Raw genomic sequence first — 21,387 nt, forward strand, 5'->3', positions numbered from 1 at the left:
AAATGGTTGTTGCAGTCGTTAATGATGAAGAAGAGAGACAAATGATGATGATAATGAGTACTATGAAGAAGAAGAATAAACGAAAATCAGAAAAATGAACGAGTAGCAGAAGTTAAAGGGAAAGAGGAAGAATAAACGAAGAGATGTATCAAAACCTGTTTCTTCAGATCTCGCTGAACACGCTTCTGGTAGGGTTCCGCAACCTCAACTCTGATACCATATAAGATTCCGTGTGGGGTTCAGCCTTCACAGGAAATAAAGAAAAAGGGAGAGAGGGAGATGCACAATGGCTGGGGCGGCGCACTCTCACACGACCTCCAAGCCCTAAGCCTTCACAGGAAATAAATATACAATGGGACGATGTTATAGAAATATTATAGGAATGCCATTAATGAAACAACATTGTGCATGTGTTTTATTTTTGTGCATGTGTTTTATTTTTGTGCATGTGTTTTATTTAACGTGCGTATGGATCTGGATCCAGATCCATACGCATACTATATTTTAACATTTAGTTCCATGTTGATAAGAAGCAAAACAATTGCTTGATGCCCGCTTATACCTCGATGCAGTTGCCTAATCTTGGATTTCACAAGAAGGAGGTACCAAAGGCCATCATGTGACTAGAAGAAATAAGCTGAATATTTGATTTACTTATTGGGATGAGGTTAGTAGCAATATGTCTGCTGCATGCAAAACCAGCTATGAGGTTCTGGATCTATCTACTAAAGCCAGTGGATTAGAGGAAACTTGCAAGAACTTTCTCAAACTTTGTGACTTCCATGGCAATTATTTCCCAACAACAAGGATCTAGAGGAGTGGGTCATAGTAAGCGGTTGAAGGTTTGCCCATGCTCAAACTAAGTAGTCAAAAACGCTAGTTAGCGCCTAGGCGCTAGCCCCCTAAAAGGCCTAGGCGGTGCCTAGGCAGGACAAGTCGGGACCAAAAAAAGAAAAAAATAACAATTACAATAAATTCTTAAAAATAATATAAAGTACATATATAACATAATTTATGAAGCTAAACAACTAAAACTCAAAAAAAAAAACATGAATGAATCTAAACAATCAAAACATAATTACATTTTTAACATTCAATTTCATCTAAACAAATATTTGTCTAGTTGTGTCACCTAGAGATGCACAAAAGAATAAATTATTTAAAATAAACATATAAAAACACAAAAATAAGAAAAAAAATACTGAAAAGCTTAAATATTTTAAAATACTCAAACAAAGCATAATTATAATGTTTTAAATAGTATAAAAACAAATGTAAAATACCAACCTTGGTGTCCCTCTTCCAACCTAGGAAACTCGGCACTTATAGGAGGTATATTTGCGCCTAGGTGGCCTAGGCGGGATTTAACTACATAGTGCACAAAAACATATCTGTGTATATCATATGCATGCTTTTGTTGGCCTACTCTTATGAAAGTGTTCCTGTTAGAAAAAAGTTTCCATTTAATTATCAATAATAGCAACACCGAACAATGAAGAAAATGATGATGAGGAGAGGAAGTGATGATAACAACAAAATAACATGCAATGAGAAAACTGGAAAAGCAAAATTTGCAGACTAAATGTCACAAAAATTTACACTTTAGTTCTATCATGAAACTCCAAAAATATTGAATGAGACCATAGTTTCACGATGCCTACAATATAAATTGAAGAACAACAGGGTGAAAGAAAGTACCTTTCAAGAGGCATCCTTGATGGCACAAGCTGTCCACATGAGGGAGTCATACTCTAAAAGAACCTTTTTATGCACCTATATTTATACCACGTCACAAGAATGAAAAATTATTTTTCTCTTTTTCCTATCATGAAGAAAGATCTGAAAATTAAGACTATCTCTGCATATGGGAAGACAATGCACATTTTATGCAAGATGATGTTTTTTTCTGAAAACAATACAATAAGTTAATTTACAAGAAAAACACAAAAGCATCAACCAACATGGGATTCACCACCAAGAATGAAACCACAACAAATACAGGTAAATATCTATCTTTCCATCTCTAACAAGTTTACATACAATCAATACGTTTTGCTACCAAGAAACAGCACCGTCCTAAGGGAAAAATATTTCTGTCAACGATTTCCAGCAGAAAACAACCGCCTGCAATGGGATGACTGAGCGAGCACTGGTGCAGAATATTTTCCTTCTCTAGATTTCCCACCAAAATATCAGTGATTAGGCTCAAACACAGATAGAACACCATTCAAGCAATCATGTTATGTCAAATGAGCTTGCACATCATGTTGAAGAATTGCCCCGAAAGCATCAGGATGGTGACATGCCCTGCATAACCCAAAGCTGTCGCAGATGTATAAAACACAGCTCCCATACACACACAATATCCATGTTCACCTATCGTGCATCTGATTATGAGTTTCGCTCCCGGCTTGATAGAGCTCAAGTTGGTAGATGGCCTTCTGAATCAATTCCCTGCAGGAAGGATGCTGAGCTAACTGTAACTGTAGGCCTACCAAAGCCCTTGCCTGTTTCAAGGCTTCGCTGTTGCTAACATGTATGGCTAAATAACAAAGAAGAACCACAGCAGCCAACTGAACCTTTTCACCCGATCTCAATAGCCTCATGAGAGGGGGCACTCCACCGAACTCGATTATAGCCTTCGAATGTTCTACGCAGAGAAAATTCTCCGGGCTTGTGAACATCACCAATGCAGATGCAGCTTCAGCCACCACGCCCATGTCCCTGTGAACCAATTTGTTCACAAGAGGCCTAAGAATCCGAGTTTCTCGAGCGGGGAACTTTCGAGACAAGGACCCGATTGATTTCATTGCCGGGATTTGCAGCAACGGACTGCCTTCTTCTATCAACCTAATAAGCTGATCCACCACTGCTTTGGCAGCGGGCGAATTCGTCTTGAAAGCAGCCCGCCTGAGGTCTGCATTCGCTTCGGCCACAGCCGCTATCTCGCTAACCGTCATCAAGCAATTGTACTGCAAATCTCCATGTTCCTTCTCGATGATCTTCGCCAAGCATATCAAGCCCCTGGTTTCCGTGATCCTCCGGCTATTCGCGACGCTCCCCTTCGCCAGCATCCACATTGCCCTCGAACAATTGACCATGAGTTCCATCCTCACCGCGGGGTCCTTCTGCTCCAAATTCGCCTTCCTGTCGCCCGCCCGCTTGCCAGTCATCTCCTTGCTCACCCTTATGCTCGACTGCACCACCGAATGCATATTGGTGGGCTTCGAAACGCTGACGTCCTCCACGATCCCCGACGAGAGCACCAGCACCAGCGGCCTGATCGCGTTCTCCCTCGCGAACTCCTCCCTCGTCAGCGGGTCGTGGGCGGCCATCTCCGCCACGAGCGATGCCACCACCACCTGGACGACGACCGGCGAGCTGTAGAGGCACTGTACGATCATGGGCACCGCGCGCTCCTCCGCAATCTGTCTCACCCTTTCGGCGTCGGACGCCAAACTGGCGATGGCCCTCGCGGCGGCGAGCTGGGCATCGGGCAAGCCGCCGCTATCCTTCAAGAGCTTGAGAAGGGGAGCGACACCACCTTCCTCGATTATGATCTTTCCGTTCCTGGAGTTGTCCACGGCGAGGGAAGCGAGCCCGTTGGCAGCGTCGATCCGATCCTCGAGCCCGCCGTTCTGAACGAGGGCGATGTGGCTCCAGACCCAGGCGAGGATGGGGTCAGTGCTGGCGATGGGGGGGAGGCTGAGGACGCAACCGAAGGAGGAGGAGACCTTGCAGACGTCGAGGAGCCACTTCATGTCGCCGTTGGAGTTGTCAAGGAGGGTGGAGACCTTGCGGAAATCGGCGACGTTTGTGATGGTGATGAGGCGCTTGAGGACGCCGCTGCGCTTGCACTTGCGGACGAGGGCGAGGGCGCGGTCGAGGTTCTTGATGACCTCCGTGACGATTCGGCGCATGGGCCGCTCGTAGACGGCGGTGGGGTGGAGGCGGGCAGCGGACCGCAGCATCTGGGCGAGGGAATCGACGAGGCGCAGCACCTCGGAGCACTCCTGCTTGAAGGAGTCGGCCTCCTCCACGGCCTTGCGGGTGCGCTCCGCCAGGAAGAGCGCCATGTCGAGGGTCTCCTTGATGGTCTTCTGCTGCTGCTGCTGCTGCTCCTCCATCAAACACTATTACCAACACCAGCAAACAAGAAGAAGAAAGAACAAGTCTTGCTGTGTTGGATGGTGGTGGCCGCGAAGATTGTTGGGCATGATTTTTTTTTTGCTTTTTTTTTTTGTGGGATTTTTATCGGTTTTCTTCTTTTGGAGAAGGACTAAAGAGAGGATGACATAGGTGGCGTTGCTTTTGGAAGTGTTTTTGATGCTTTTTAGCCGTTTGCTTTCTTTCTCCGTTGGTTTGCTTTCTGTTCTGTGTGATGGAGATTGTCACGTTCAGCGAGCCCCCAACAATGAGAAAGAAGTGGTGGCTCATGAAAACGATGAAATTTCCCAGCTTTTTGATTCAGGACACACGCAGAGAGAGACAGAGACAGAGACAGAGACAGAGAGAGGAGTCACATTGTCTGTCTTAAGTCTTAACGCGCTCGTTAAGAAAGTTGATCTTTAATCAAACAGGTATCTTTACGCCTACTTTACAACCCAGATTCCAACCAAATTTCCCGTCCTTTCTTCCGAACAATGGGTCTGAAGTGACTCATAAAGAAAAGGTTGGTGAGACGCCACCTCAGGTGGTTCCTCTTGAACATTATCCTGATAAGGCTCAAGAAGTGAAAAAGGTTAAGAGAAGAGAGACTCCAAAATCATCACAACTCCATTTTATATAATTCAAATAGAATTTATAAAATTCAAAAGTCTTTTGTATGCTCTCAAAACATCACTGTAAAGGGACTCTTGGTGATACAACTTATTCAACTAAAGTCTACATCGCTTTAGTTGAATACTTATTCAGATGCTAACGGGGCAAGATGCCTAGATGACAGAAAATCTACAGGGGGGCTATCTAACATTCCTGGTTCAAATCACTTGTCATAGAACTTAACCAAACAAGAACCGTTGCTTGATCTAGCACTGTAGTGGAAAAATAAAGCTGTTGTTGGAGCAGTTTTTGAGCTAATGTAGCTCAAATAACTGTTAAGACAGCTAAATGTTAGTACTGGTGAACCACCTATAATTTGGTGTGATAATCTCGATGCAAACCTATTTGTCAGCAAACTTGATATTTCATTCTCGAACCAAACATATAGAAATTGACTACTATTTTGTTTGAAAAAAGTTGCAAATAAAGAAATTAAAGCTCAGTATGTTTCAACTCAAGGTCAGATTGCAGATGTCCCCATTAAACCATTAGCAGGGCCAAAGTTCACACAGTTTAGACACAAGCTCAATCTCGTGGAGATTGGCTTGAGGGGGGCATGCCAAAAATAATGGATAAGAACTAACTCTCATAAAAGAGGTCCATCTTTATGAAGCTCAATATGGTGAGACACAGCCTTAGGTGGCTTGTTTTAAACATTATCCTGATAAGGTTATTCATTAGAGAACCCTCTTTCAGGAGAACTCTCCAGCTAGGACTCAAGAGGTAAAAACGTTCAGAGACTTTGAAACCATCACAACTCTATCTATATAATCCAAATGGAATTTGTAGAATTCAAAACTCTTTTGTATGCTCTCAAAATAAACATCACTGTAACAGGACGCTTGGTGATGTAACTTATTATAATAAGCAAGGAAACCTCTCCAAAAATGGTTTAGAGAGAGTATTTTGTGGATGTAGGTCACATCAACCCAACCACCTAAAAACTTGTGTGTTATTGGCTGATTGTTCTTTCCATTATCATTTTGGTGTTTGTTTAATTTGAAGTCTGAACTTTCTATCTTCAATTGCTGGTTAAACTTGCTTTAAAGTGATGTGGATCTTGGATCAAAATGGTACCATTAGGTCCACTAATCCAAATTGGCCAACCCACTCCTTATAATCTTCAGGTGGAGAGAGAAAGAGCATTAGTTAATTATTATATTAATTTTTAAAAAAGAAATTGGTGATGGGGTCTACGCCTAAGCATGGGAGGAATGTTTGTATTTAATTAATATACAAAATGGATATTGGAGATATGAGTGCATGTGCATTATTTGAGCATATTATGTTAGCTTTTCCTTTTTAATGAATGAGTTGGCTGTGATCTTTATTTATTAGGTGGTCACTATCATTTGGTTCTACTTTAGTCACAGACTGGGTTATTTAAGGCCCTGTTTGGATACTAGGAACTGATACAGGAGTTAATGCATTTGGCAAAAACTTGGTCAAACTACCTTGTGGTGGGTCGTTTGGAAACTGGTAGCTGGGATGGGAAGTGAGATCCTCTCACTTTTGTATTTACACTAAAGAATGAAATGCATAGCTATCACCTCCAAGAGGTGGTAGCTGGCAAATCCAGGATTTGGCAGTTCCCACTTCCTCAAATGGCCATCCCAGCTATTAGTTTCCAAACAGGGCCTAATTCCCGGAATCAAGTGAAAGATCTTCCGTGGACTCGGCAAGTGTTTTTTTCCCTTCCACACAAGAAAAAATGTTGGACTCAGATGGTGTTAGATGGAGTTCAGCAATATATCTAAAGTCCACATATATGAGGAAAAACATTTAACTTGAAGAGATTTTAACAGATTCAACATTAAATTAAGTCCATGTTTATAAGTGGTAAAAGGTTTCTTGTATCACATGGAAAACAGCTGAGAAAGATTTCACCAACAGTTCTACATTTATCTATCTTTTTAATTGAGACAAATGTTCATATACATGGATGTGATTTTGGGAAGACCTTTTTTTTTTTGATAATCCAAGGGAAAAACCTCCCCCATCACTGATCACATATTGGCTGACCTCCGGTTGATGAAACCCTTGAGGCTCTCTCAACCCACCAGAAAGTACACCTACCTTCGACTTTTTTTTTTACTCGGAGAAACCGCTCCAGGCACAAAGACCTAGCCATGCTGGCTCAGCCTACCATACTTAAGGTCTCTGTCCATGTCAGCGTAAAACTTTGAGGGCTTACCCATCGATCCCAGGGAGTCACCGAGCTTCGGCTTACGCAGGGAGTGACGCACATGAGATTTGAACATAGACCTAGGGCCCCATTCCTCTGCGCCAAACACGACTTTACGGCAATAGGCACCATGGAAAGACTATATCTTTCTTTTTTCTTTTTCTTTTAAAGTTTTTTTTTTTATCTTTCATATTTCATACAAAATTTGTCTTTTAACAACTTTTAAAACTAGCTCAATTTTGTATTCAATGGCACAATTATTGAAAAGATTCGGCCAAGGCCTTGCAGTCAAGAAACACTTATGTTATCCGGTCATATATGTTAAAATGTAAAACATATAGATATAATAATAATAATAATATTATTATTATTATTATATATATATATATTTTTCTGTAATTTTATTTTATTTTTCTGTATTTTTTCTGTATTTATTTTTGTGTTTTTTAGTGCCTAGTTCTAATAGAACTAGACTAACCTTATCTAGGAATGGTCCAATGGTTACATTTCTAGGACCATTCCAACGGCTACAAGGAGAGCTCCTTAAGAACTCTCCTCTTCTTCCCCTTTTCAAACTTGTATATATAGGGGTGCAGCCCCTCTTGTAAAAGTATTTCAATGCTTCTTAAGCATTAGGTTCTCCAGCTTCAATAAAGAATATATTTTATTCTTTTTTGTCTCCTTTTATACCCTTTTAAGGGTTATGCTTAAGTGTCCTTTTAAGACACTCTTTCTTACGGATCTTAGTTCGTGTTTTGAAAATCTTCATTTTATTTCATGGTATTAGAGCAAGGTTCATCCTACATCATGAGAATTTCTTGTCTCGTTTTATGTGCTAAGCTTATAAAGGTATTTTATCACCTTGGTTGGGTTCTTTGAAGCTCCCTTTGAAGGAAGGAGAAAAGAGGAAGGCTAGTTGCATCAAAATCTTGTGTTTGTTCTCTTTTACCTTCTCTTCCTCTTTATTTCTTTTTCTTTCAACTTTTATCACCTTTGTAAAAGATAGATGATTAAGATAAAATCACCATAATACCTATGAAGCTAAACAACACAAATTATGTAATGTGAGCTTCAATAATGAAGCACCACATATGGGGAAAAAGATTATGGGGCATAGTAGATGGTTCTGATTCAGAACGTAAACTTGTCCTCACCAAAATGGAAGGTGATAAAGAAATTCTCTTAACCGAAGAGGAGAAAAACAAAGCCTTAGCCAACTTTGAAAAAAGTTGGAAGGAATGACGAATAGAGCATGTTAAAATTATGTCATGGTTAATTAGTAGTGTTGACATAAAGAAATGCTCTAGTCTCGTCAAATTTAAGCATGCTGATAAGGCATGAGAATATCTCAACACTACAAGAAAATTGTTAATTAGCGACGGAAATTAGCGACGGATTTTTCCCGTCGCTACTTAGCGACAGATTAGCTAGAGATAGAATCTGTCGCTAATTTGCGACGGATTAGCGAGGAAACGACTTTTATCGCTAATCTGTCGCTACTTAGCGACGGATTAGCGACTGCATGTTTTTGTCGCTACTTTTTATTACAAGAACACCATTTTAGCGACGGATTTAGAGAGGGAACTCTGTCGTCGCTACTCCGTCGCTAATTAGCGATGGAGTAGCGACAGAATATATTCTGTCGCTTTTTTGGTATTTGGGTTTCGCGACGGCTTCGCGACGGAATTTTTCCGTCGCTAAGCCGTCGCTAAATGTCGCGTAAATCCCTAATCCCATCCCTCTTTCTCTTTTCCCTGTTTCGCTGTACTGCACCCTCCCGCCGCCCGTCGGCCCTCGCCACCGTCCGGCCACCGCCGCTCGCCAGCCGCCGCTCCCCGTCCACCGCTCGCCAGCCGGCGCTCGCCAGCTGCCGCTCCCCGTCAACCTCCCGCCACCGTCCGGCGAAGCGCAGGTTCTTCTTCTTCTTCTTCTTCTTCTTCTTCTTCTTCTTCTTCTTCTTCTTCTTCTTCTTCTTCTTCTTCTTCTTCTTCTTCTAAACGCAGGGGGTACGCCCCTTCCCTGCCGGAAACGGAGGGGGTTTAACCCCCTGCCGTGCTTTCCGGCAGGGGGGGTCGACCCCCTGCGTTTCCGGCAAGGGGGGTCGACCCCCTGTCGGAAAGGCATGGGGGGTCGACCCCCTGCCGGAAACGCATGGGGGGTCGACCCCCTGCCGGAAACGCATGGGGGGTCGACCCCCCTGCCGTAAAGGCACGGCAGGGGGTCAACCCCCCATGCCGGAACTGCCTTTCCGGCAGGGGGTTTAACCCCCTTCCCTGTTTTGAAAAGAATTTTTGTCGACTGGGCCGGCTGGGCCGGCTATGGCCCTGTCATAGGCTTGCCTAGCACCCAGCCGACTGGGTGCTGGGCCTGGCGCACCTGCCAGCATGCTGGCAGTCAGCCGAGTGCTACTCGGCTGGCTGCCAGCCAGCCAACAGCCACCAACGTGAATAAAAAGATTTTTTTTTTTGAAATAAAGGGATCATACCCAGCCGATCACTCGGCTGGGCCAACAACGAGGGTTCACGGCTTGACTTCGGCTGGTCTGTCAGCCGACACCCATACCACATCGATCGTGCCATGGATTTCTTTTTGAAAAAAAAAATGAAAAACAAGGAAAAATATCAATATAACATAGTGGATTCGTAGATCCACTGATTCGCCATGGATTTCCATCAAAACATGCATGGAAATCCTACCTCTACCCGATTTCTCAAACGTTTCACATAAGAAAATGCCCGTACCTTGAGAGAAATACCCGATTTTTTTAGTTAGTGTTTCATCTTGTTTCATGATTAGTTAGTTTGTTACTTAATTTGTTTTGTTTTTGTGCAGATTTTTCAACGGAACCAACTCGTGCTCGGCCACCTGTGGTAAGTAAATGACAAAAACAATGCAAATCGGGTAAATACCCGTGGTGAGTAAGTGATGCAAACGTATCACATGTTATTTAATTTATTGAATGCAGCACTTTATTGTTCACACACTCACTTAGTTGTTGATATCTAGGACTGCTTTGTTGGAGTTCGGAGATCATGCTGAGCATGATTTTAATGTAGAAATATGGAAGTGTTCTTATTTTTGGAGTACGGAGTCCATGCTAAGCATGGTAGTAGTTAGTGAGATATTGAAGTGTGTTTGCTGCAGGTACATGTTTGCCATTTATTTGATATGAATGATTATGATGTATTGCAATGTTTGATGTAATTGTATCCATGCTTGCATGTAGTTACTTTCAATTTGATTTTGACTTCCATGTGAAATTTTATAATAAAAGCATGCTTCAAATGATTGTATCATGTCATTAATAGTTTGCATATGAAAATATTAAGTTATTAATGCATGCATCAAAATTCTTGTTATTGTTTGACATAGTATATTGCATGATAAATTTGATATTTTCTTCATCGTCGCATTCTGATTGTTTTTTTCTTAATTCGTTAGGATACTATTCGTAACATCATACGACAGAATGACTGCAAACCGTGAATGGATGTACCGTAGGATAGTGGACAATGAGTTATCGCATGAATATATGGATGGTGTCGATAGTTTTATTGAATTTGCAACGGCGAGTGTCAGTACGGTAGATCCCACAGGTCGGATTAGGTGTCCCTGCAAGATTTGTAAGAATAATCGATTTGTAGAACCTCATGGCGTTAGACATCACCTATACAGGAAGGGTTTTGTGAGTGATTATCAGAACTGGGCGTTTCATGGAGAAGAATTTAGAAACGATTTTGATGCACGGGTGAATGTGGTGCACGATAATCCATATACGAATTTGATATTTGATGCTGCAGGAACAGAACTGGGTTCTGCTATGAGTTCTAGTGATGTAAGAACTGTCGTAGATGAAGAATCACCAAACGATGCAGCTAGTAGATTTTATGATTTACTTAAAGATGCTGATGAGCCACTTTGGAACGGTTGTGAGAGTCACACTATCTTGTCTGCAGTTCTTCAACTAATGAATTTGAAGTCCGAGTATAATTTGAGTCAATCATGTTTTGACCGTTTGTGCATGATTGTGAAGAGTATGTTGCCTAAAGATGAGAAATTGCCACAAAATTTCTATCGTGCGAAAGTTATGGTCAACGCTCTAGGTATGGGTTACAAAAAGATTGATGCTTGTCCAAATCACTGCATGTTGTATTTCAAGGAGCAGGAAAACGACATATCATGCCCGTCATGTGGGCATCCTCGGTTCAAGCCAAAGACAAGAGGCAATGGTAGCACGAGATCAAAGGAAGTTTCATACAAGTCGCTCCGCTACTTTCCTATCACTCCTAGATTGCAGCGATTGTATATGTCTTCAAAGACAGCTAAACACATGAGATGGCATGCAAATAAAGTTCGACACGATGAAAACAAGATCACGCATCCTGTTGACGCTGAAGCTTGGAAGCACTTTGATCGTACTTATCAGAACTTCGCAATGGAAGTGCGAAATGTTAGACTCGGTCTATGTACAGATGGATTTAATCCATTTGGGGGTAGATCAACTCCATACTCATGCTGGCCAGTATTTGTAACTCCATACAACCTTCCACCAAGCTTGTGTATGAAACGTCCAAATCTTTTCTTGTCTCTGTTGATCCCTGGTCCGACCTCACCTGGCCAAAATCTTGATGTATATCTAAGGCCATTGATTGATGAATTAAAAGTACTGTGGGATGACGGTGTTACCACGTATGATGCCCACAAAAAACAAAATTTCAACATGAAGGCCGCTGTTCTATGGACAATCAGTAACTTCCCTGCATATGGTATGTTATCTGGTTGGAGCACACATGGGAGGTTGGCTTGTCCGTACTGCATGGAGGATTCCAAAGCTTTTAGATTGAGGCATGGAAGGAAGCCTTGCTGGTTTGATTGCCATCGTCGATTTCTACCCAGCGATCATCCGTTCCGACGTCAAAAGAATGCATTTACAGCAGGCACAACTGAAATGGAAGGTCCATCCTCAAGATTGTCTGGCATAGAGATTTTAAGAAGATTGCGATACTTTCCAAATGTATTAACAGATGCCCGCAGTCCTACACCCTTCCGTGGATTTGGGAAGGAACACAATTGGACGAAAAAATCTATTTTTTGGGAACTACCGTATTGGCCGACCCTATTGATACGACATAATTTGGATGTGATGCATGTAGAGAAAAATGTGTTTGATAATGTGTTCAATACAGTAATGAATATTAAAGGAAAAACGAAGGATAATCCGAAGGCCCGTATGGATTTAAAATTAATATGTAAAAGACCAGAATTGGAACTCAAAGAGTATAATGGCAAAGTACTGAAACCAAAGGCGAAGTACGTGCTCGGACCTGATCAAATAAAACATGTATGTCAATGGTTGAGACAACTGAGATTTCCAGATGGATATGTCTCTAACATTGCTCGGGCTGTGAAGATTGACGATGGACAGTTATATGGGTTGAAGAGCCATGATTGTCATATCTTTATGCAACGATTGATACCCCTAGCATTCCATGATATGTTAGACAAACCTATATGGGGGGTATTGTCTGAGTTGAGCGGATTTTTCAGAACATTGTGCGCATCGGAGGTCATTGTATCAGATGTAAAGAATCTCGAGGACTCTGTCATCACCACTGTTTGTCTGTTAGAAAAGATATTTACGCCAGCATTTTTCGATGTTATGGAACATTTGATCATACATCTGCCATATGAACTAAGGGTTGGTGGCCCTGTGCAATATCGATGGATGTACCCATTTGAAAGGTATATGTTTTTTTATATTTGTCTCTTTAATGACAGATATTTAAAATTTGAAATGTATATTCTTGTCAGATGCATGTTCGACCTAAAAAAAAAGGTTCGTAATAAAGCAAGAGTAGAAGGCTCTATTTGTGAGGCGTACACTTTAGAAGAGATTTCAAATTTCTCATCTATGTACTTCGAACCTCATATTTCAACACGTTACACATGCCCGCCCCGTAACGATGATGGAGAACAAGTAACTGTAGCTGACAAGCTGTCGATATTTCAACGACTTGGGCATGCATTTGGTAGTTGCCGATCAAGGCTATTGACAGATCGAGAGCAAGATGCAGCACACATCTATATTCTTTTTAATTGTTCAGCGATTGACCCATACATCGAGTAAGTATATGTATATGCAACTCAATTATAAATCCTTTTATGTTCTATATGTGGATACATGGCTCGGTAATATAAGTATTTGTGGTTTGCAGACGATTTGATCTGGAGTTGCAAAGCAAAGTTTCACATCTCACTAATGCAGAAGTACAAAAAGAACGTGAAACTAAGTTTGTGGAGTGGTTGAAACAGTTGGTAAAGAAGCTAACATAAATTTTGTACTTATAAACAACACTAAGTTACTTAATTGATCGTGATCACAATAATTGTTTATGTCTGTGCGTAGGTTCGCCATGGTGATGTTAAAGATCAAGGAATATGTGATTTAGAAAATGGTCCGACCAAAGTTGTGCAATGCTACAACGGGTATATCGTAAATGGTTATCGATTCCATACAAAAGACTACGGTATAAACAAATCAACGATAAATAGTGGCGTGTGTGTCAAGGGTAGCAGCTACGGTGAAAATGAACATGATTACTATGGTGTTATAGAGGAAATAATGGAGTTGACTTACTTAGGCATGAATAACAGGGTTACGGTATTCAAGTGTCATTGGTTTGATCCAACTGCAACAAGACTCGACAAAGCTTCAGGCATTGTGGAGGTGAATCATAAATCCAGGTTTGGAACATATGAACCATTCATATTAGCCTCGCAAGCTCAACAAGTTTATTATACTTCATATCCGAGTATAAAAAAGTCAGATAGAAATGAATGGTGGGCAGTTTGCAAGGTGAAATCCAAACTATACCCCGAGTATGATCAGTTACAAGAAGATGAGTTAGCTGAAGACAGTGATTACTATCAATCAGATGATGTCTGTGACTTCGCTTATGGTCACGATGTTGCGCATGATATGCATGTCATATCTCCATTGGCTGATGAAACATTCATAGAGGAATGTGATCCAAATGATGTACCAAGTGGATGGGCAAACAATGAAGAAGAAGAAGAAGAAGAAGAAGAAGAAGAAGAAGAAGAAGAAGAAAGTCAAACTAGTGACGAGGAAGAATTCTCAAGCTAGTGAAAAAAATCTTATACTACAAACCTCTATTTAAATGCATTGTAATACTTGATGTGAGTTGTATTGCAATACTTGGTGTGAATGATTAAAAATTTTATTTCAATGTATTGTAATACTTGATACGAATGATTCGAATGCATTGTAATTTATCTGAATGTATTATAATTTATGCAATTAACGAATGATTTGAATTAGTGCAATACTTGATGTCAATGATTTGAATTATTTGAATGCATTGCAATGCTTGATGTGAATGACTTGAATGCATTGTAATACTTGATGTGAATTATTTGAATGTATTGTATGACATATGTTATTTGTTAGAATATGGTTCGTGGAGGTTATAGTGGTCGCTCATCCAGTAGTAGCCAGGCTCAACCTTCATCTTCACGGGCTCCTGTGATAGGTATATCATATAACTAATTAGATGCTTGATTAGTTCAAATGCACATTCTGAGAACTTGGTGTGTATTTTTTTACAGATGATGTTGCGCCTGTATACGACCCACCTACACCAGTTGATCGCACAAGTCAACAGCCAACACAGGAAACAGGGTCTTCACAGGCTGGCACAAGAAGACTCATTCGAATAGTGTATATCGATAATCGACCGTAAGTATTTTGTTTTCAATTATTGCATATCTTTTAAATATTTTATATTGATATTTACTGTGTAACAATTCATGTGCAGCACGAGGTTTGAGCCACAAGAAGTAGTACGGGAGATTAGGAATTCACTTCTTCAACATCTACCAGAACCAGTTGCTCAATGGAAAGAGTACCCAAAGGAGGTATTAGACAGATTGTGGTCCTCATTCATGGTATACAGTTGTTCCTCATAGTTAATGTGTTTCATATTTAATTTATTTAAGCAATGTCTACTAACTTTCTGAAAATATTTGTAGGCTTCGAATCGCTTTGCAACTACGGTGGAAGAAAATGATGCAAGGAAGGTGTGGCAGAAGGTGGCTGCCAATCGATTTGCAGACATGCTGCACACTATGAAGACTGCAGCAAAAAAAGCATCTGGCGTAGTAGATGATCCATTACTGTGGAAGGGCCATGGTCCTATTACTATCAGGAGAGATTACTGGGATGAAATGTGCGATATGTGGGCGGGAGATGCATTTAAAAATCGCTCTGCGAAGGCTTCACAAAATCGATCGAAGATGCCCGAAGCCCATCTACACACAGGTGGATCTAAGACATTTGGGAGCCACCTAAAGAAAATGGTAACTCATCAATATATAATATTAATTTTATAAGTATAGTTGCAAATTTGTGTACTAAATCTTTTGTCATTTAACTTCGCAGGAAGCAGAAAAAGGAGGCAGTGTACCATATAAGGATGTGTTTGTAGAAACACATAAACGGAAGACCACGGGAGTCTTCGTATCAGAGAAGGCGAGAACGACAACGGTATGTATTAATTCTATTAATAATCATTGCAATATATATGCAAGTCATCATAATGTTATCATTAATTATTAATGAATACTTTAAACATTATTTTGTAGGAGGCATATGAGCAACAAATGGTAGAGCGATATGGTGAAGACGCTACTCAGCATCCATCATTTGATCCTACAGCATGGGTGACTGCAGCAGGTGAACCCAAAAAAGGTCGCGTGTTCGGGTTTGGGAGTAATATGAACACTTCACCAGTTATTGGTTCTTCCAGTTACGGCTCACCAACTTCTTGCGCCGACATAAGCTCCAAGCAGCCGACTATTCTTTCCGGTGATGATGTACGCGAGATCATTAATGAATCACTGAATAACTACTTCCAATACACCGTCGCCCCCTTTCTCCGAAATGAGATCAAGGCCGCTGTTCAGGATAGGGGATCTTCGATTCCAGGTCCCTCTCAGGTATAATCACATATATAGTTTTTTTGACTATCTTAAAGCACATCTGAGCATGGTAGAATCACATATAGAGTTTTTCTAGATGCCTTAGAACACATATGAACATGCTATAATCACATATTCAATTTTTTTACTGCCTTAGCACACATATGAGCATGATATAATCACATATATATATATTTAACTTTTTGTCTGTCTTAGAGCACATATGAGCATGATAGAATCACATATAAAGTTTTTTTGATTGCATTAGAACACATAAGCATGCTATAATCACATATTCAGTTTTTTTACTGCCTAAGAACACATATGAGCATATTATAATCACATATTCTGTTTTTTGACTGCCTTAGCACACATATGAACATGCTATAATAACATATAGAGTTTTTTAACTGCCTTAGAACACATATGAACATGTTATATATCATTTATGATAGAATCACATATAAATTTTTTTGCTTTGCCTGCCTTAGAGCACATATGAGCATGCTATATTCACATATTCAATTTTTTTACTGCCTTAGCACACATACGAGCATGATCGAATCACATATATAGTTTTTTGCTTGCCTTAAAGCACATCTGAGCATGGTAGAATCACATATAGAGTTTTTTTATATGCCTTAGAACACATATGAACATGCTATAATCACATATTCAATTTTTTGACTGCCTTAGCACACATATGAGCATGATAGAATCACATATAGAGTTTTTTTATTGCCTTAGATCACACATGAGCACATGATAGAATCACATATAGTGTGTAATTTATTTCATTATATTTTGTTTATCAATACTGACTGTTCTTTTCTTGTGTAGGCTGCTAGCGATAATCAGGGTAGTGGAGCTGAAGGGACAGATAAAGACAATGAACAAGAAGACGCACAAAATCTTGGCGATGATTAGAGGACTGTGTTGAAGAAGTTCTATTTTTTTTATTTTTCCTAATTGTAATTGTTGAATTGTAAATAATTAAACTTCTTAGTTTTAAGGTGGAACGATTAATTATTATAGATACTTGTTATATGAATTTTTTTGTGTGGTTTGTTTTTTATTTACAGGAAATATAAATTGTACAGGAAATATAAATTGTACAGTTCTCCGTAATTAATTTTTAAATAATTTTTTTTTGATTTTTTTTCGTTTTTGCGACGGATTAGCGACGGATGATTCCGTCGCTATTCATATTAATCTAGCGACGGCTTAGCGACGGAATTAAATCCGTCGCCACGCCGTGGTCGCCGTTTAGTACCGGCGGATTGGCGACGGAATATAGCGCTCGTTATTCCGTCGCAATTAGCGACGGACTTGGCGACGGAATTATTCCGTCGCCAGTTAGCGTCGAAATATTCGCGACGTAAGCATACTGTCGCCGCGTTGTCGCTAATCCGTCGCTAACATGGTTAGCGACGGATTAGCGACGGATTAGCGACGAAAGGTGGTCGTCGCTAATCTACTGCTCTGTTGTAGTGCAAGAATATGTATTCCCTAAAAGATATTGCACATGTGTGCAATCTTCAAGAAAGAGTGAGATCAATGACCCAAGGTACTAAAACTATACGTGAATACTATAATGAACTATCGAAACTTTGGGGTCAATTGGTTATTTTAGAGCCAAAATGGCATTGTCTCGAGGACATTGAGCTCCGGCAAAAGCAACTTGACATGGAGCACTTTTATCAATTTATAAATGATCTAAGACTAGAATTCGAGTCGACTAAGTCGACCCTTCTTCATCGGAGAAAAGTTCCCTCTATTGTCGATACTATAGAAGAATTAACTATGGAGGAAAACAAAATCAAGAAGAATACTCCAAAGACTGAATATGATTTTATGCTAGCTGTATCTAGACTAAGGAATCATGTACGATCTTATAGACCTCCTCATTTTAACCGACAAAGTGGTGACTATGACAAGAAAAAGGTTATTTCCCATCATTGTCATGAACTTGGACACTACAGGCCACAATGTCCCAAGCTTAAGGAGTTGAGAGAGAAAAGAGCTACGATTGCTAGATCGGAGCCCAAAGATCAGGACACATCAGTTTGCATGGCTCAACTAATAGAGATTCTCCAACCTCTCATCAAAGAGGCCTCATCTTCATCTGAAGCTTTAAATGGCGCAACTGCCTCATTTTTTCCCTATGCAGATAACTTTTCTTGGCTCCTTGACTCTAGTGCTTCTTTCTATATGACTCCAAATAGTCAAAGTCTATTCGAATGTGTTAAAAATAAAACAAGTGTGTCAAAAGTTTTTATAGCTGATGGAACTTCTCTTGAAATAGAAGGAATATAAAATTTTAAAAAAAATCATAAAACTAAAAAATTTTCTATCCCAGAAGTTAGATATATTCTCAAATTAAATTTAAATCTTTTATCTGTATCTCAAATATCTGATTATGGATGTAATATTTCTTTTTCTTCTCATGGTTGTTGGGTTCAGGATCGCCAGTCAAAAAAGTTGATTGGGGAAGGCCATAGAGAAGGAGGACTCTATTATATGGATTTTTTAGAAATGTCGAAGAATGCTTTTTTCTATAACATTCAGAAAATTGAGTTTGAACTGTGGCATAAAAGACTTGGTCATCCACATATAGCCAAAATCCAACATTTTCCAAATCTAGGAAAATTTTATAACTCTGAATCATTTGATTATAAAGATTGTATTCTTGGCAAAAATGAAAAGATTACCATTTCAGAACAGAACTTTTATCTCTTCAAGACCACTTGAATTAGTACACTCGAATGTTTGTGGTCATGCACCAATAATTTCTAAAGGACTTACTTATTATGTTATTTTTGTCGATGATTTTTTCGACATATGTGGATTTACTTTCTTAATAAGTCTGGAGTATTTTCATACTTTCAAACATTTTATAATAAGGTTAAAAACAAGTTTCAAAATGATATTACTATTTTTCACACAGAATCAAGAGGAGAATTTTTATCCACAGATTTTAAAAATTATCTTAATTTACATGACATCATACGTCAAAGGTCATGTCCATACACACCTCAACAAAATGGGATGGCAGAACGTAAACATCGCCATATTATGGAAGCTACTAGGACTTTATTAATAGCAAATCAAGTCCTGAAAGAATTTTGGGCAGAAGCTGCCTTAACTGCCACCTATCTGATTAATAGAATGTCATCCTCTTCTTTGCAAAATATAACTCTCATTGAAAAACTTATGGACGTTTCTCCAGATTACTCTAGACTGAGAATATTTGGATGCAAGTGTTTCATATTTACCCACAAAAATGCTAAACTTTCTTCTTGTGCGATTCCCTGTACCTTTTTAGGGTATGCTGAAAATAAAAAAGGTTATAGGTGTTTTGACCTAAAAAATAATAGATTATATATGTCTAGAAATGTTTCATTTCTAAAAAATGAGAGCTTCTTTGATTTTGAAAAACCAAAGGAAGTCATTGAGTACTCTTTTTTGTTAGATCTGACATCAAAATCTGATGAATATGATCTTGACTATAACTTTGATAATGATCAAAGAATTATTGATCTTGATCATAATATTGACACTGAAGAAGTTCATATAAACACTAGTATACAGTATTCCAGGCAACGAGAGCCTAATCTTCCATGTGCACTTGAAAGATATTCTGACATTCCAACTAGACAATTATCCCGAGTCTCGAGGCCTCCATAAAAGTTTGTGTCATACGAGTCCTTCTCACCTACGTATAGGGCAGTCATTGCATTAATTCACTCATATGAATAACCATCTATATATCTTCAAGCAAAAAATGATGTCAAATGGATAGAATCCATGAAAGCTAAATTAGATGCACTTGAAAAGGCTTCCACATGGAATATTCAAGATCTTCCTTCAGGCAAGAAAACTATAGGATGTCGTTGGGTTTATAAAATTAAAACCAAGAGTGATGGCACTCTTGAAAGATGTAAAGGCCGATTAGTAACCTTTGCCCAAGAATATGACATTGATTATGAAAAAACCTTTGCCCCTGTAGCTCGTATGACAACAGTCAGAACCTTAATTGCCTTAGCCTCCATCAAGAAATGATTCATCTTCCAAATGAATGTCAAAAATGCATTTCTAAATGGAAAGCTAGTTGAAGAAGTATGCATGAAACTCCCTCCAAGTCTCAATATTTCTAAGGGTAAAGTCCTTCGCTTAGAAAAAACCCTTTATGGACTTAAACAAACACCAAAAGCTTGGTATGATAGGTTTAGTCGTGTTATGATTGATATTGGGTTTCAATTTTGTTTAACTGACACTGCTTTGTTTATTAAGAATTCTGATGCAGGAATCATTGTGTTTCTTCTCTATGTGAATGATATGATCACCACTGGAAACAATTAAAACACTTCTTAAATCTCACTTTGAAATGATTGATTTAGGCTTATTAAGATATTTTTTAGGCATTGAAGTTACCTATTCCCCTAGAGAATACTTATTGTCCCAAACTAAATTTGCTTTTGACATCGTTTTCAGGTCTGGTATTACTGATGACAAGAAAGTAGACACTCCAGAAGTTGTCAATGTTAAAATAAAGGTTGATGATGGAAAACTTATTGCAGATCCTACCCCTTACAGGCAGCTTGTCGGGGCACTTTTCTATCTATCCATTACCAGACCAGACATAGCACATGATGTTCACACAACAAGTCAGTTTCAGCACGCTCCCACCTCTGTTCATATGGGACCAGTCATGCGTATTATCAGATACATCCAGTCCTCTTTTTTACGAAAACTTTTCTTGTCGTCCTCCTCCTCTCTTGATTTAATTGCATATACTGATGCTGATTGAGGAGGTGATCCCAATAACAGGCACTCAACCACTGGTTTTTGTGTCTTCTTAGGTGAATCATTAATCTTGTGGAGGTGCAAAAAGCAGAAGGTCTCTCTATCATCCACCGAAGCTGAATACAGAGTCATGACAACCACGACCATGAAAGTAGTTTGGCTCTGACGTTTGTTTGCTGACATGGGAGCTGAAGCAACAAAAGCTTCACAAATGTGTTGTGACAACAAAAGTGTGATCTACATTGCAAGTAACAGAAGATTCTACGAACACACCAAACACATCGAAATGGATTGTCATTACGTTAGAGAGAAATATCCACATGGGACAATTGATCTGCCATATGTTACTTCAGAATATCAGTTAGCAGATTTCTTTACAAAGCCTCTCGCTGCTCTTCGTTTTCACTTCCTCTTAGACAAACTTTCACTCATTGTACCGTAAGTTTGAGGAGGAGTGTTAAGTAAAATATATATAATAATAATACTATAAATATTATTATTATATCTATATTTTTCTGTAATTTTATTTTATTTTATTTTATATTTTTTCTGTATTTATTTTTGTGTTTTTTACT

At 39.4% G+C, this 21,387-nt stretch overlaps 2 protein-coding genes and 1 long non-coding RNA gene across 3 annotated transcripts; 2 read left to right on the forward strand and 1 right to left on the reverse strand.

Moving 5' to 3' along the window:
• Window positions 1-1,954: 1,954 nt before the first annotated feature.
• LOC149829740 (uncharacterized) lies at window positions 1,955-4,266 on the reverse strand. Its single transcript, XM_090015613.1, has one exon. It carries the CDS (start codon window positions 4,125-4,127, stop codon window positions 2,373-2,375), a length of 1,755 nt encoding a protein of 584 aa, XP_089871739.1. The 5' UTR covers window positions 4,128-4,266; the 3' UTR covers window positions 1,955-2,372.
• Window positions 4,267-14,736: 10,470 nt separating this feature from the next.
• LOC149829741 (uncharacterized) lies at window positions 14,737-15,229 on the forward strand. The gene is made up of 3 exons (XR_016433587.1): window positions 14,737-14,765; window positions 14,845-14,974; window positions 15,059-15,229. It is a non-coding gene; the product is annotated as an uncharacterized LOC149829741 (long non-coding RNA).
• A 551-nt stretch (window positions 15,230-15,780) lies between these two features.
• On the forward strand, window positions 15,781-17,047 carry LOC149829742 (uncharacterized). Its single transcript, XM_090015614.1, has 2 exons — window positions 15,781-16,024; window positions 16,847-17,047. Exons 1-2 carry the CDS (start codon window positions 15,803-15,805, stop codon window positions 16,931-16,933), a joined length of 309 nt encoding a protein of 102 aa, XP_089871740.1. The 5' UTR covers window positions 15,781-15,802; the 3' UTR covers window positions 16,934-17,047.
• Window positions 17,048-21,387: the final 4,340 nt, after the last annotated feature.

Source organism: Nuphar pumila, chromosome 8, assembly GCF_984573655.1.
Source record: "Nuphar pumila chromosome 8, dmNupPumi1.hap1.1, whole genome shotgun sequence".
NCBI classification, from domain to species: Eukaryota; Viridiplantae; Streptophyta; class Magnoliopsida; order Nymphaeales; family Nymphaeaceae; genus Nuphar; species Nuphar pumila.

Excerpts from the sequence above, each read along its gene's own strand:
- LOC149829740 (XM_090015613.1), bottom strand. The coding sequence starts at position 4,127 with ATGGAGGAGCAGCAGCAGCAGCAGCAGAAGACCATCAAGGAGACCCTC.
- LOC149829742 (XM_090015614.1), top strand. The coding sequence starts at position 15,803 with ATGAACACTTCACCAGTTATTGGTTCTTCCAGTTACGGCTCACCAACT. Across the intron at positions 16,025-16,846 it reads CGATTCCAGGTCCCTCTCAG|GCTGCTAGCGATAATCAGGG; the intron begins GTATAATCACAT and ends TTTCTTGTGTAG.